This window comes from Notechis scutatus, chromosome 3, assembly GCF_049901735.1.
Source record: "Notechis scutatus isolate UNSWTSFEM ecotype Mainland chromosome 3, rNotScu1.2, whole genome shotgun sequence".
In the NCBI taxonomy this organism is placed as follows: domain Eukaryota; kingdom Metazoa; phylum Chordata; class Lepidosauria; order Squamata; family Elapidae; genus Notechis; species Notechis scutatus.
In genome coordinates, this window is record NC_142011.1 from 666,991 (window position 1) to 681,786 (window position 14,796).

A 14,796-nucleotide genomic window follows, 5' to 3' on the forward strand; every position below is an offset into this window, starting at 1 on the left:
AGGACCACCAAAATATTGTTGCGGACCACCGGTGGACCACGGCCCACCAGTTGGTGACCACTGGACTAGAAGATCTCCAAGGTCCCTTCTAAACATAGAATATGTTTATTCTGTCCTGTCCTGTCCTGTCCTGTCCTATCCTATCCTATCCTATCCTATCCTATCCTATCCTATCCTATCCTATCCCTGTTCTAATGTTTATTCCCTCCAATTAATCAGAGGAACAGCTTCCCTCCTGAAGTTGTGGGTGCCCCATCACTGGAGGTTTTGAAAAGAGACTGGACAGTCACTTGTCTGAAATGGTAGTCTCCTGCTTGAGCAGCAGGTTGGACTAGAAGACCTCCAGACCTCCCCTTCCAGCCCTAGTCTGAATGGAATGGAATGGCCTGCCAGAAGGGGTGTTCCCGCCTGGCTGATCTCGGGAGGCCCCCAAGTGGTGCAGGTTGCCTGGGCAAGGTGGGAATAAAGCCTCTGGGGTCTCCAGGACCCTCCCCGGGCAGGAGACGCCGGGGCTGCCATCCTCGGGGCCCAGCTCTCTCCCTCCCAGGAGGCTTTGTGGGATCTGGGTTTGTGCCGGTGCCGGATCTGCCAGGCGGCAGCTGCTGCTGTGTAGGCGGCTGAGGCTTCTGGGTGGCGGTCAGGGAAAGGAATACTCAGCCGCTTAATCAGAGGGCCTGGCAAGCCATCCTGGCAGCCCTCCCCTCCCCTCCCCTCCCCTCCCCACAGCCCCACCCAGGACAAGGTTTATAGCCTGGGAGAAGCGCAGCCGTCCGTCTCTGGGTGCCGGGATGAAGCCAGGGGCCCTCTTGCTGCTTGTGGGCTCTGTGGCCCTCTGGACTGGGCTGCTGGCTGCACCACCCCCAAGTGAGTAACCGGCCGATGCCGAGCACAGGTGAAGGGAGCCGCCCCCCTCGCTTGCTTCTAAGAGGGGAGCAGGCACCTGCTTGGTCTGCACCTGGGAATGGGAGGGGCACGGGCAGGGGGGGGGAAGAGGGAGAGAAGGGGAGCCGTTCCTGCACCCTGAAACCTCAGCAGCGTCCTCTCTCTTGGAAGAGCTCCCAGGTTTGGGTACGGGCAGTCCTCAAGTTATGACCGCAATGGAGCCAGCTCATTACGGTTATCATAACACTCATAAAGCAACCCCTTGTCTGAAATGGCCTAGGGTCTCCTGCTAGGTCAGGGGGTTGGTCTAGTCTAGGGGTTGCCAACCTTTTGGACCTCAGGGACCACCAAACCCATCATTTTAAATCCCGCGGACCAGAGACCCTGGGAAAATCCCCCCCAAAATCTGCAGGAAAATCCCCCACCCCGTTTTCCTACCAATCAATCATTATTTGGGATTGCAGGATACTGTTTCCAGCTCCATTCTCAGGGGAAGAGAGAGAGACTTTTGGCTTCATGCAAGGAAAGCAGCAGAAGCAGCCAAAGTCTTTCTCTCCCCCAAACTCCCCCAGAAATGAGTCTTTGTGAGACTTGTCACACCGGTGCAGCCTCTTGGAGCAGGAGGCCTTGCAGGGTCCCAATGGCTCATTTCTGGCGGAGTTTGGGGGAGAGAAAGAAAGACTTTGGCTGCTTTCCTTGCGTGCAGCCAAGAGTAGAAGAAGGAAGAAGCGGAAAGAAGCAGCCCGGTGGCCAGGCCAGGCGCGTGGGGCACGTGGGGCAAGTCCCCCCCTCCGCCCTTCCCCCCCCCCCACTACCTCATGTTGTGCACAATGCAAGCAACGCAAGCCTTGTGTTCCTGCACAGCCTGGATTAATTGCTTTGGGGGAGACATTTCCCTGCGGACCACCAACATTTTCTCACGGCCCACCGGTTGGAACGGAAAGGCTCCAGGGTCCTTCCAACTCTGGTATTCTGGTCATGTGATCAACCTGATTTTATGAGAGTTTTTTGGGTAAGCAAAGGCAGCGGTCCTTAAGCGCGAACCCTTCCTTTGCGACAGCTGCCGTTCTGCCAGAAAGCTGAAGTACTTTAATTTATTAGACACCCATCTTACCACAGTGTAACTCTGGGAGGCTTACAAGGAAGGGCGAAACCGTCGTAAAGCGTGACCATGTGATAGCGGGCAGCTGCAAACGGCTGCAAATGGGGTCATATTTGCCAAGAGAGTCTCCAAGTGAGCCACACGATTGCCAGGCTAGCTGGGGAATTCTGGGAGTTGAAGTCCCGGAGTCTTCAACTGGCCAAGTTTGGAGGCCCCTGTCCTAAAAGCCTCACAGGTTTTCTGGGAAGAAGGCTGGTGATGAGGGTGGAACTTGGGGGGAGGGTACTCTCCATGCCCCCCGAGTCCCCTTGCCCTGGTTTGCCCAGGCAGAGCTGATCAGTCCCTGCGCCATAATTCTGACTACTAATCGTTCATTTCCTCCTAATTATTCCCAGGTAATTTTCTCTAATGTGTACCTAGAGGAGTCGGGAGGTGTTCGGCTCCACTGAGGTTGTCCACCCCCAGAATATTTTGTAGACAAACAGAAACGCACCTCACAAATTCCCGGGACTTCTGGGTTTCCCACGAAAACAAACAGGAGAAATACAAAGACAACATTAGAGGCTCGGTGGAAAAAAAAACAGGCTTGTTATAATGACACACCTCGTAACAAGTGTTGCGATTGTGTAATATAAAGGACGCTAAACAGTTCCTGCCTTTCGTAGGGGATGTTTGCCCCGTCAACAAGATGAAGAAGGCAGGGAAGGAAATACACAAAAACAGCCAAGGGTGAGAGCCCAGGCAAAGCCCAGTTTCTTGGAGGTTCCAGTCCTGGGGTCTCCAACCGTGGCCCCTTTAAGACGGGTGGACTTCAACTTCCAGCCTGGCTGGCTGGGGAATTCTGGGAGTTGAAGTCCAGAAGTCTTAGAGTTGCCCAGGTTGGACCCCTCTGACCTAGTCTAATCTCTGAGGTGAGCCAAGACAATCATTGATTGTACCAACAGAGGAGCATTATTGTAGGTCAGGGTTGGAATGGGGGGGTCCTTGCTGCTCTCTGAGCTGTTTTCTTGCAGACGTTTCCTGACCCAGCTAGGGAACATCCTCAGTGCTCCCAGGGAGTGGGGTTTGCAGAGGGGAAGAGAACGACAGGGGGAGAAGGGTGAGGATGAAGACTGTTTGGCCCTCGGCTGTTTTGTGGCAGATGTTTCATTGCCCAACCAGGCAGCTGCATCGGTTCTAGAAGGGAGGGGGGTTGTGAAAAGGAAGGGGAGGAGGAAGTTTTCTTGCAGATGTTTCAGTATCCATCATTCCAGATGTTTTTCACCAAGGAGACATCCAGGTCCTTATTTGGGGAGCGTCCCCAGAAGGAGAAGGATCTCCCTCCCCTCCAAGGGAACGAGGAGGGGCCCATCCACTGAGTTCCACTTAGACCCCAGAAGGACAACAGCCTCCCCCAAACCATCCTTTGGTAGGTCCTGACCTCCCCCCCCCCGCCTCTGATGCCATTTGCCTTTTCTCTCCCTTATTCAGGGACTTCTGGGCAGCCCCCCCTTCCCCCCAGCGGTGCCCCTGCGGAAGCCCCCCAGGACAAGATCTCGCGGGAGGAGGAAGCAGACCTGCCATGCTGGGGCCCCAAAGGCCTCGGGTGGCCCAGAAGAGCCCTCTGCCCCAGGGGAAGGAAAGGGGGGGCCACGGGGAGATGGGGGCTGAAGAGCCACCGCCTGGCAAGGAAGGCAGCCTTTCCCCGAGGCAGCAGGCCCAGCCCCCTGGAAAGCTGCTTTGTGGAGAAGATCCCCGCTGGAAAGACCCCCTGTAAATAACCTGGGAGTTGAGTCTTCTGGGGGTCCCAGAGCAGCCGAGAGCTCCCCAGGGGCAACCAAGGAGGACCGCTCTCTGGACGCCCCGGCTCAGCTGGGAGGAGGTCCTGTCTCCAGGGACAAGCCCCTGCCTGGTGGGAAGGAGATGCCCGCCTCTCTTGGCAGACCCAGGTTGGCTTCCAAGCCAGCCTGGCCCAACCTGGAATCCTGGAACCCAGTCTGGGATCCCAGGAACGTGGCCACATCTGGAGGGAAGCCGAACACCAGCGAGAAGCCCGTCTCTAGCACCCTGGGTGACAAACCCACGCCTGGAACGGGGAAGCCCACCCCAGCAGAAGGGCCGGTTCCTGGTTCTGGACACCCCACCCAGGACAAGCCGAAACCAGCTTCGGCTGCTGGGCATCCCGTGGTGGTCCCCCCATCTGGGGAGAAGCCGCCTTCCCAGGTGGGACACGAGAAACGGCCGTCTGCCGACAAGCCAACTTCCTCCGGAAAGCCAGAACATGGTGAGGAACCTCAAGCTGAGAAGGAGAGCAAACCTGAGAAAGAAGCGGAGGAGGGGAAGAAAACGGAGGAGGCGGAGGAGGAAGAGGAGGAAGGCCGCTTTGATGACAACGATGAAGAGGAGGAGGAGGAGGAGGGAGAGAAAGGCAAAGAGAGCGAAGAAGGCACCCCAGAAGGAAACCAAGAGGGCGACGATGCCTTTGACAAGGAACTGGATTATGGATTAAACAGACCCGCCTTTGACGCCTATTCCTACCACGACGCCTGGAGTGACGAGGGCGCCCAAGAGGCCGATCTTGGCTTGATGGGAGAAATGGCAGCTCCTCCTCAGGCTGCAGATGCCAACAGGGATGGGGAGCCGACATTCGACGCCTGGGGAGACCTTGTGGGAGGGTCGAGGCCCTAACGGCAGGCCCAGAAGCCCCTGGGGAGGGAGGGAGCCCAGGAACGGGGGGGGATTCGGAGCACCATCCGGGGAGCGTGGGAGCCTTCATGGCAAAACAAAGGAAAACTTCCAATCTCCATTTGGAGCCAGGACCGTCCCTGAGGCTGGGTCATATCCAGCTGCTTCCAGGCTCCTCGACTTACGACCACAACTGAGCCCAACATTTCTGTTGCTAAGCGAGACATTGGTTTTTGTCCCATTTTACAACCTTTCTTGCCACCATATACCAGGGCCGTCTGACTTTGGAACTTTAAGGCTTGTGAAGGTCAGCTCCCAGAATTCCCACATGCTCCCCATGCTGCCTGGGAAATCCTGGGCGTTGAAGTCCACAAGCCTTACGTCCACTCCTCCCTAGACCATTCCAGATAAATGGCTGTCCAGTCCCTCCTTAAAAGCCTCCAGTGATGGAGCCCCCACACCTTCTGGAGGCAAACAGTCCCACCGGTTAATTGTTCTCCCTCTCAGGTTGCTTCTCTCCTGGATCGGATCCCACCCGCTGCTTCTCATCCTGCCTTCAGGCACTTTGGAGAATAGGGGCCCTCATTGCTTAGAGGTCATCAGGCTGAAAAAATTATCCTTGTGACATGGCTGCCCCTGAGGATGTCCCGTAGAGAGACGTTCTTGTTCACGGAACTGCAGAAACTACGCAGACAACGCAAACAGCCGGCCGTGTCTCAGGACCAGCGATTGTACAAACTCTAAATTGTGTTCGAGCTCAGCTGCCGCGGTGTCCCTCATGAAATTAGTGGGCTGGATCTGCTCATAAACGGGCACTGGGTGATCTTGACGGGAACAGTAGAGTCGACCAAGGGGTTTCTAATGTATCTTTTTTATTTGGTTCAAGAGGAGGTTAAAACAGGACATACAAAAGGGTTGCAGGAATTGGGCTTGGCTGGTCTAGAGAAAAGGAGGATTGGGGTGACACGATAGCAGTGTTCCAGTATTTGAGGGGCTGCCACAAAGAAGAGGGGGGTCAACTTGTTTTCCAAAGCACCAGAAGGCAGAAGAAGAAACAACAGTGTCATGCCCCTGGTGGAGACTGACTCTGAGTCAGAGGAGGAACAGCCAACAGGGAGTGGGAGTGCGGCTCCAGAGGTGGTGGAGGAGGCTGGGGAAGGGCAGAGGCAGGCTGAGCAGTCAGAGGAGGACCCAGGCCCATCCCCTGTCCATCCTAGGTCACGCAGGGAGGAGAGGATCAGGGAAAAGCGAGGTCTACTCAAGAGGAGATTACCATGATCCTCCTCGTGGCTTGCAGGTGGGAGCTATGGATATAAGTTTGCAACTGCGCAGTTAGAATTTGCAGGAGTCAATTTAGTGTTCACCTTGAAAGAGTTTTATCTTTGTTGGCGTTCTTCCCATGGACTTTCCTGGGTTATTTTCCTGGAGTTAATGATTAGTTATCTTGGCTTGCTTTGGAACTCTCATCAATGCAGTTTGTTTTGGTTTCCTTTTTGCCTCATTAGTTACTTTTGTGACTTTAAACTGTGCCTAATAAAACAGTGAAGTTAAGTTGAAGGCCTTACCGGACTTTAATATATGTTTTGGGTTTTGGGTTATTTTGAGAGAATACGGGTCATCACAAATGGATGGAAAGTCATCAAGGAGAGAAGCAACCTGGAACTAAGGAGAAACTTCCTTAGAACAATTAATTAATCAATTAGAGGAAGAACTTCCCTCCAAAACTTGTGGGTGTTCAGACACTGGAAGTTGTTAACTCTATAATTGGATAACCACTTGTCTGAAATGGTACAGAGCTTCCTGCCTGTGCAGGGGGTTGGTCTAGAAGACCTCCAAGGTCCCTTCCAACTTTCTGTTATGTATCGGTTCTGTTCTATATTCTAAGGGGGGGGAAGGGAGGGAGAGAGAGAGGGGGAGAAATAGATGGGCATGGGGAGGGAGAGGAAGGATGGAGAGAGGGAGGGAGAAATAGATGGAGAGGGAGAGGAAGGATGGAGATGGGGAGGGAGGGAAAGAGGGAGGGAGAGACAGAGGGAGAGAGAAGAGGGGCAGGAGAGAAAGGGATGAGTTGCCCCTGGATGGCAAGCTCTGTGGCCCCAGGTGCTGCTTGCAGACCTCTGGATGGGAGAGGGCCGCGCAGTGCCCCACGCAGCAGCCCTTCCCCCCGATCCCTTTCAAACCGTGTGTGGCCCTTCTGGTGCCCTCTGTGGCTCTGAGACCCCTTCGCCCCCTTCTAAGCCGTTAATAAGACATGGGCCCCCAAGGATGGCCCCCACTTGATCCTGGAGCCACCAAAGATGGTTTTTTTTGAGCCAGCTTTCTCTCCACTTAATCCTTGGCCATCCTGGTCTCATTGGAAGGTTGGGGGCTCCTTGGCCAGTGCAACCCACAACTGGAGGAATTTGGGGGCTCTTAACCTGGATTAATTTTTGTGGCTGAGTGTTTTATTGTTTGGTTAGTTTATGATCTAGATGGGCGGCTCCTGCAGGGAGAGGGGGAGACAGTCCAGAAAGCCCCTTCCCCTGTGTCTGTGCTGGCTCCTTGGGTGGGTAGGATTGGCACACGCTCCTCTGTATGCCTGGCAAGGGGGCAAGAGGGGTGTCAACCCTGAAGCGAACCTGGCTGAAGCCGCCATCTTCTGCTGCTTCATGGTTGCCACAAGGCAGAAAGGCTGAAACTGGTGGGAATTTTCAGAGTCGGCTTCTACCAACTGTGCCGATATGATGTCTCCAAGAAACCTGTTCTTTGAGGAACCTCCCTGCCTCGGGGTTCTGCTTTCAGGGGGTCCTTTACTTGGAAGGCTGGTCAGAGGAGCCAGGGGGGTGCCCAGCAGAGGTGTGCCAGAGCTGCGGCAAGTGGGCATATCTATGTATTTATCGGTTCACTTCCCAGAGATGCATGGAGGCCACCATAAACCTGCCTGGCCGATGTGGCAAATTCTGTGTTTAATAGTGAAGGGTGGGGCAGCCTGTGCCCCTTCCCCTTGCCAGGAAAGAGACACACAGAGCACCTGAGACCACCGTCTCCTTCGGGCAAGGATTTATTCCAGAATGTCCCCCTCCCTCTTGAAGGCGCCTGGAGGCTTTCTGCGCCTGGTCTTCTCCGGAACCGGCCTCTCTCTCCGTTCAGCACAAAGCAGGCCGAGCTTCCGTCCACGGAGCCCTCAGGGAGTTCCTGCAAAAGGGAAGGAGGCCTCAGGAAGGGTCTTCCTTGGGGGGCTGCAGGGGGGGCAGAGGCATTGGAGAGATCCCCCCTTCTTGCCAGGCCAAGAACCAGAGAGACCCCCCCTCCCCCGCTCTGAGGGGCTGCTCTGCTCCAGCCTCGGCCTTTGTGACACTCCGGCCAGTCTAGGTGCCTCCCTTGGGGTGTCCCCCAGCCCCCCCTCCCTGGGGGAAGCGGACCCTCTGTTAAATGGGCACAGATCAGGAAGGAACAGGACTCAGGAATGCTAGAAACTCTTATTTACAAACTGGATTCAAAAAGCACACAAACGCGGCCAGCGCTGGCTGTAACACTTCAGCCACTACGACGTAGGCTCATGTACATGTGGCGTCATGCATATTTAACAGCCTCTCTCCTGGGGCAGGCTGAAGGGCCGGGGAGGGTGGAGCAGGGGATATGCTGTCCCAGAGGATAGACAGCCTTGCCAAGAGATCCAGGGTCCTCCTTCTCCTCTTGGCCAGAGTGTGCTAGTCCCGCCAGTTATAGTTAATGGGAATTGGTATCGTTAGTTAGTAATTGGGAGCTGTCCCCTTAAGGGAATGCATCATGGGAAATGGAGTTAAGGTATCCTGGGAAATGTACTTCATGTCATGTGGCCACATCTGTAACCCTGATTGGTCACTGAGTTGACCCTTAGTGGGTTGGGGGAGGTTTCTTCACTCTTGCCTGAACCCAGCCTCATGCATCTCTACCCCTGCTCCTACGTTATGGGATGAAAGGGATAAGAGATTACCATCCTTTTACACCAGAAAGTCAGCTATGCAAAGAGTTGGACATTGAGATGTATCTCGACATAACTGTGAGTTATCTTGAGGATGCCTGATGAACCAATAAAAAGACTTTGTATGGATGCTTTGTGGAGTTATCTATCTGCCTTTATACATTCAGTCAGTCATTATAGAGGACAGAATACAGAGGGACGGATCCCGCAGCAGAATCTCGGGCAGAGGGAGCAAGGAGAGGGGCTCCTTCTGCAGGGCGGCCGGTGAAAGGGGGGGACCTCTCATTTCCCCCTTCCTCTCCCTCGCACTCAAGGTGGGAATTTCTGCTCCTTCCCACACGGCCTCCCACCTGTCAGGCCCCCCCTCCCCCAGCAATGCACACCGACCTCTCTTGGGGCACTTCCGCTGGCACTCTGCACGTGTTTTGAAGTGGTTGGCATTCACCTTGCAGCCCGTAAAAGTGAATTTCTTGCACCTTTTGTTCTTTGGGTCGTAAAACCAGCGCTGCATTTTCTCCTTGCAAGGCCCGCGATCAGGAGGCAGCCTGCAGATGTCTGCGGGGGGGGGGAGGGGATTAGAGGTTGGCATCAGGTGGGCAGCTGTATAGATGTTTCAAAAGGGAGGGTGGAAGGAAGGAAGGAAGGAGGGAGGGAGGGAGGATGGAAGGAAGTGAGGGAGATGGAAGGAAAGGAAGGAAGGAGGAAGGGAGGGAGGGAGGATGGAAGGAAAGGAAGGAAGGAAGGAAGGGAGGGAGGATGGAAGGAAGGAAGGAGAGGAAGGGAGGGAGGATGGAAGGAAGGAAGAAAGGAGGGAGGGAGGGAGGATGGAAGGAAGTGAGGGAGATGGAAGGAAAGGAAGGAGGAAGGGAAGGAGGATGGAAGGAAGGAAGGAAGGAGGGAGGGAGGGAGGAGGGGAGGATGGAAGGAAGTGAGGGAGATGGAAGGAAAGGAAGGAAGGAGGAAGGGAGGGAGGATGGAAGGAAGGAAGGAGGAAGGGAGGGAGGATGGATGGAAGGAAGGAAGGAAGGAGGGAGGGAGGGAGGATGGAAGGAAGGAAGGAAGGAGGAAGGGAGGGAGGATGGAAGGAAGGAGGGAGGAAGAAGGAAGGGGGATGGAAGGAAGTGAGGGAGATGGAAGGAAGGAAGGAAGGAAGGAAGGAGGTAGGTAGGATGGAAGGAAGGAATGAAGGAAGGAAGGAGGAAAGGAGGGAGGATGGAAGGAAGGCAGAAAGGAAGGAGGGAGGGAGGGAGGGAGGACAGAAGGAGGGAATCAGGGTGGGGACTGAGTCTTCCCTCCCCCTCCCCCAAGCCCTCCCCTTTCCTGAAGGCTGAATTTGGGTATTTTTACTTTCTTTCAGTCAGGAGCCCCCTGGAAGTGAGGGGGAGGGGCAGGTGCTTCTGCTGTGCAGAGCATGAATGGAGCAGAACTGGGAGGCACCTCATTAAGGTGAGGATTGGAGGGGTACAAATACAGCGAATCTCTCGTTTTGGGTGTTAATTCTGGACTCTTCGCCCCCCCCCATCAAGCGTTACCTGCCTGTTTCAGCCCCCCCTTTCTGAGTAGCTGCTGGTTGCCAGCAGCCCCCCCAGCAACGCACACCCACCTCCCTTGGGGCACTTCTCTTGGCACTCCAAAGGTGTTTTGAAGTTGTTGGCATTCGCCTTGCAGCCCTTGAAAGTGAATCTCTTGCACCTTTTGGTCTTTGGGTTGTAAAACCAGCGTTGTTGTAGTTTTTCCTTGCAAGGCCCGTGATCAGGAGGCATCCGGCAGAGGTCTGCAGGGGGAAAGGACGGGACAGAGGGGGGCATCAGGTGGGCAGCTACATGGATGTTTTTTTTTTTTTTTAATGTATTTATTTGTCAAGCATGTATTAGATAACAGATATAAGTATAAGCATGCTTATGAATACATGAAATGGATACGAATAAAAAGGGAACATTAGGACAGGGACGGTAGGCACATTGGTGCGCTTATGCATGCCCCCTTACAGACCTCTTGGGAAAGGGGTGAGGTCGATAGTAGACAGTCTAAGGTTAAAGTTTGTGGGGTTTGGGGAAGAAACCACAGAGTCAGGTAGAGGATTCCAGACATTGACCACTCTGTTGCTGAAGTCGTATTTCCTGCAATCGAGTTTGGTGCAGTTTACCTTGAGTTTGTATCTATTGCTTGCTCTTGTGTTGTTATGGTTGAAGCTGAAATATTCATTGATGGGTAGGACATTGCAATGGATAATTTTGTGTATTACACTTAGGTTGGACCAAAGGCGGTGTAGTTCTGAGTTGTCTAAGCCTAAAATTTCAAGTCTGGAGGCATAGGGTATTGTGTTGCAAGTAGAGGAGTGGAGGACTCTTGTGAAATATCTCTGGACTCTCTCGATTGCATTAATGTCTGATATGCAATGCGGATTCCAGACCGATGAGCTGTATTCGAGAATTGGTCTAGCAAATGTTTTGTATGCTCTAGTTAGTAGTGTGATATTACCAGAGAAAAAGCTACGTAGGATTAGGTTAACAACTCTTAATGCCTTTTTGGCTATGTAGTTGCAGTGGGCTCTAGCACTTAGATCATTAGAGGTGAGTATTCCAAGGTCCTTTACAGAGCTTGAGTCATCAACAAGATCTTGACTATTCAGCTTGTATTTTATTTTCTGATTTTTTTTTGCCAATATGTAAGACAGAGCATTTATTTGTTGAGATTTGAAGTTGCCATTTGTTTGACCATTCTGATACATAGTCAAGTTCTTTTTGTAGGGTAGCAGTATTGTCTGTGGTATTGAACAGCTTTACATCGTCAGCGAAGAGAACGCAATTGCTCTTAATATGATCACAGAGGTCGTTTATGTAGAGTATGAAGAGAGTTGGTCCTAGAACACTGCCTTGGGGAACACCACTATTGACAGGTACTGAATTTGATAGGACGCTCCCAATTTTGACCATTTGTTGTCTGTTTGACAGGAATGCTTCTATCCAGTTATTCAGTTGTCCAGAGATACCATAGGATTTTATTTTTAGGAGTAGTTTGTCGTGTACCACTGAATCAAAGGCTTTACAGAAGTCTATGTAGATCGCGTCTATTGCTTTGCCCTGGTCGAGTTGTGTCGTCCATATGTTTTTGCAGTGTAAGAGTTGCAGATTACAGGATAGTTTTTTTCTGAAACCAAATTGTTTATTGGAGAGTAGGTTGTTTGTCTCTAAGTGGAGGATAATGGTTTGATTAATAATTGATTCCATGACTTTACAGGTGACGCAGCATAAGATGATTGGACTGTAATTTTCAACTAGGCTGGGGTCTCCCTTTTTAAAGATGGGGATGACCGTGGCTTGTGACCAGAGTTTTGGCAAAGAACTGGTCCTGAAAGATTTTTCAGAGATTATGCTTAGAGGTTCGGCTATGGCAGTGGATAGCTTTTTTAAGAAGTAGGCACATATTCCGTCCGGTCCAATAGATAGAGATGGTTTTAGATTGCGCAGTGCTTTTTCAACAATGTATTCTGTAAAATCGATATGTATTAGACCATTGAAATTATTTGTGGTATGAGTAGGAAATATTGGGCATGAGCCATTACTATTTACAAAGACTGAGCCAAAAAATGTAAAAGGGAGGATGAAAGGAAGGAGGGAGGGAGGGAAGGAAGGAAGGCAAGAAGGAAGAAGGGAGGGAGGGTGGGTGGGAGGTAGGATGGATGGATGGAAGGAAGGAAGGCAGAAAGGAAGGAAGGAAGAAGGCAGAGACGGAAGGAGGCAGGTCCAATAGATAGAGATGGTTTTAGACTACGTAGTGCTTTTTCGACGTTATTTTTTTGTGAATTCAATGTGTATTAGATCGTTGTCTGTGATTCTACTATGAAATATTAGGCATGAGCCACTGCTGTTTACAAAGATTGATCCGAAGAATTTAAAAGGGAGGATGGATGGAAGGAAGGAGGGCAGGAAGGAAGGAAAGCAGAAAGGAAGGAGGGAAGAAGGCAGAGAGGGCGGGTGGGAAGATGGAAGGCAGGCAGGCAGGCAGGAAGGCGGGAGGGAGGGAGGGTGGAAGGAAGGAAGGAAGGAAAGAAAGGGGAGAGGGAGGGAGGAAGGCAGACAGGATGGAAGGAATGAAGGAGATAAGGTGGGAAGGGAGGAAGGAAAAAGAAAGGAATGAGGGAGGATGGAAGGAAGGAAGGAAGGAAGGAAGGAAGGAAGGAAGGAAAGCAGGAGGGAGGGAGGATGGAAGGAAGGCAGGCAGGCAGGAAGGAAGGAAAGGGGGAGGGACGGAGGGAGGAGGGGGGGAGGCAGGCAGGCAGGCAGGATGGATGGAACGAAGGACATAAGGGGGGGAAGGGAGGAAGGAAAAAAGAAAGGAGGCAGGGAGGAGGGAAGGAAGGAAGGATGGAAAATTAGCACCCACCCCTCTCCAAGGAGAACGAAGTATTTTGCAAGGGTTAGGAAGGAAGGCATCAGAGACTGGGGACTCTGCCTCCCCTCCCCACCAAAGCATTACCTGCCTGCCTGTCTCAGGGACCCCCCCTCCCTTCAGCCCCCCCTTCTTGAAAGGAAGCCTCTGAGTTTGCGCTGCTTGCCAGGCGGGCCCTGGGTTCAGGCCAATGGCCGGTGAAGCCCCCTGCAACCCCCATGGCTTGAGTCCCAGTCTCTACAGGACCCCAGCCTTCCACCTATCCCCTCAGAAGGGCTGCCCCGATGGGTGAGGAAAAGGGGGGGGGCTTCTCAGTGGGGGCTCAGGGGGCAGAACCCTCCCATGGGCTCTGGGAAGCGCCCCTCACGCAGCCCGTTGCTGCTCCTCAGCCCGCCCCCCAGGATCCCTATGGCCCCTGCCCCTTTCTCACACGCCCTCCTCCGCCGGGGCTCACCAGGCGGTATGCAGGCCTCCTCGCATTCCTTCCTAGTGGGGTGGTGGTTCTCGTTCCCGGCGCAGCCGTAGAACCTGAAAGGCTCACAGATCTTGGAGGTGAAGTTGTGGAAAAACCGTCCTTCAGGCTTCCTGCACTGTTTGGAATAGTCGGGCAAGGTGGCGCATGTTTTGAAGTCTAGCAAGGGAGGAGATTCAGAAACTCAAACCTTGGCTCAGTTGTAGGTGCTCTAGGTGTGTGTGTGTGTGTGTGTGTGTGTGTATGTATGTATAGAGCAGCCCCTTAACCCTGGGGTCTCCAACCTGGGCAAGTTTAAGACTTGTGGACTTCAATTCCTGGGGAGTTAGAACTTTAACTGGCTGAGGTATTATGGGAGTTGAAGTCCACAGGTCCTAAAGTTGCCCAGGTTGGAGACCTCCGCCCTAATAGAGTTTGCATCCAGAGCCCCGGGGTCTTCGGGAGTGTCTCTTGACCCAGGGAGGATCCCTCTGGATTCTGGGCTGGTTTTGTTTCAAAGTTTCTTTATTGGATCACAAGACATTCTCAAGGTATAACTCACAGGTATGTCGAGATTCATCTAATGTCCAATTCTTTGCACAGCTGACTTCATAGTGTGAAATTATAGTGATCTTCATCCCATAACGAAGGAGCAAAGGGTGAAACACCAACAGGGTGCTGGGGTCCAAGCAAGAGAGAAGAAAAACTCCCCCAACCCAATCAAGGGTCAATTCTGTGACCAATCAGGATTACAGATGTGACCACATGACATGAATTACATTTCCCATGATGCATTAACTACATTTACCATAAGGCATTCCCTTAAGGGGACAGCTCCCAATCCCTACTTAACTATCCCAATTCCCAATTGGGAATGCCACATCCAATCTCAGTTTCTTTTGGAGAGGCTCTGAGGACAAGGTTTATGCAAGGAGAAATAGCCATGCATCTGTGTGTCTGTGTGTCTCTGTGTGTGTGTGTGGTTAAAAACAGCAGGGGAAGAATAACCCAGGAAACAAGTATACAAAAAAACAACAAGGTTAGATTTTGGTTGGGAGCTTCAGTTTCAAGGAGATTCATTTGATTCTCCAAACCGAACCAGGTTTCTAAATTGGGATCAAAATCTTTATGTTTAATCTGGACGGTTTACTTCGTGCACAGAAAGAGACGTCAGAACTGAAAGAGGTTTTCCAATTCAGCTCAGCTCAGCCTCTTCTGGACCCCCTGAATGCAATGGGGGGACTGGTCGATCTGGTCTGATTTGCTCCCCCCCAGGAGCATTGCAGGGGTGGGGAATCTCTGGATTGCAAGTCCCTCTAAACCCCTAGAGAAGCACAGACTCTGGATGGGAAGAAGCCACGA

General features: G+C 52.6%; 2 protein-coding genes across 2 annotated transcripts in view; one reads left to right on the plus strand and one right to left on the minus strand.

Moving 5' to 3' along the window:
* The first annotated feature begins 712 nt into the window (after positions 1-712).
* LOC148131037 (uncharacterized) lies at positions 713-6,021 on the plus strand. Its single transcript, XM_087959020.1, has 3 exons — positions 713-864; positions 3,455-3,736; positions 3,780-6,021. The coding sequence occupies exons 1-3, from the start codon at positions 789-791 to the stop codon at positions 4,649-4,651; spliced, it is 1,230 nt and encodes a 409-aa protein (XP_087815146.1). The 5' UTR covers positions 713-788; the 3' UTR covers positions 4,652-6,021.
* A 1,649-nt stretch (positions 6,022-7,670) lies between these two features.
* The window catches only part of LOC113431685 (papilin-like), a 32,213-nt gene continuing 25,087 nt past the window's right edge, over positions 7,671-14,796 (minus strand). The window contains exons 7-10 of the mRNA XM_087959021.1: positions 13,438-13,614; positions 10,195-10,365; positions 8,979-9,146; positions 7,671-7,822 (exon numbers count right to left, since the gene is read on the minus strand). Of these exons, the coding sequence (XP_087815147.1) occupies positions 7,812-7,822; positions 8,979-9,146; positions 10,195-10,365; positions 13,438-13,614 (527 nt within the window). The 3' untranslated portion in view covers positions 7,671-7,811. The remainder of the gene's footprint in view (positions 7,823-8,978; positions 9,147-10,194; positions 10,366-13,437; positions 13,615-14,796) is intronic.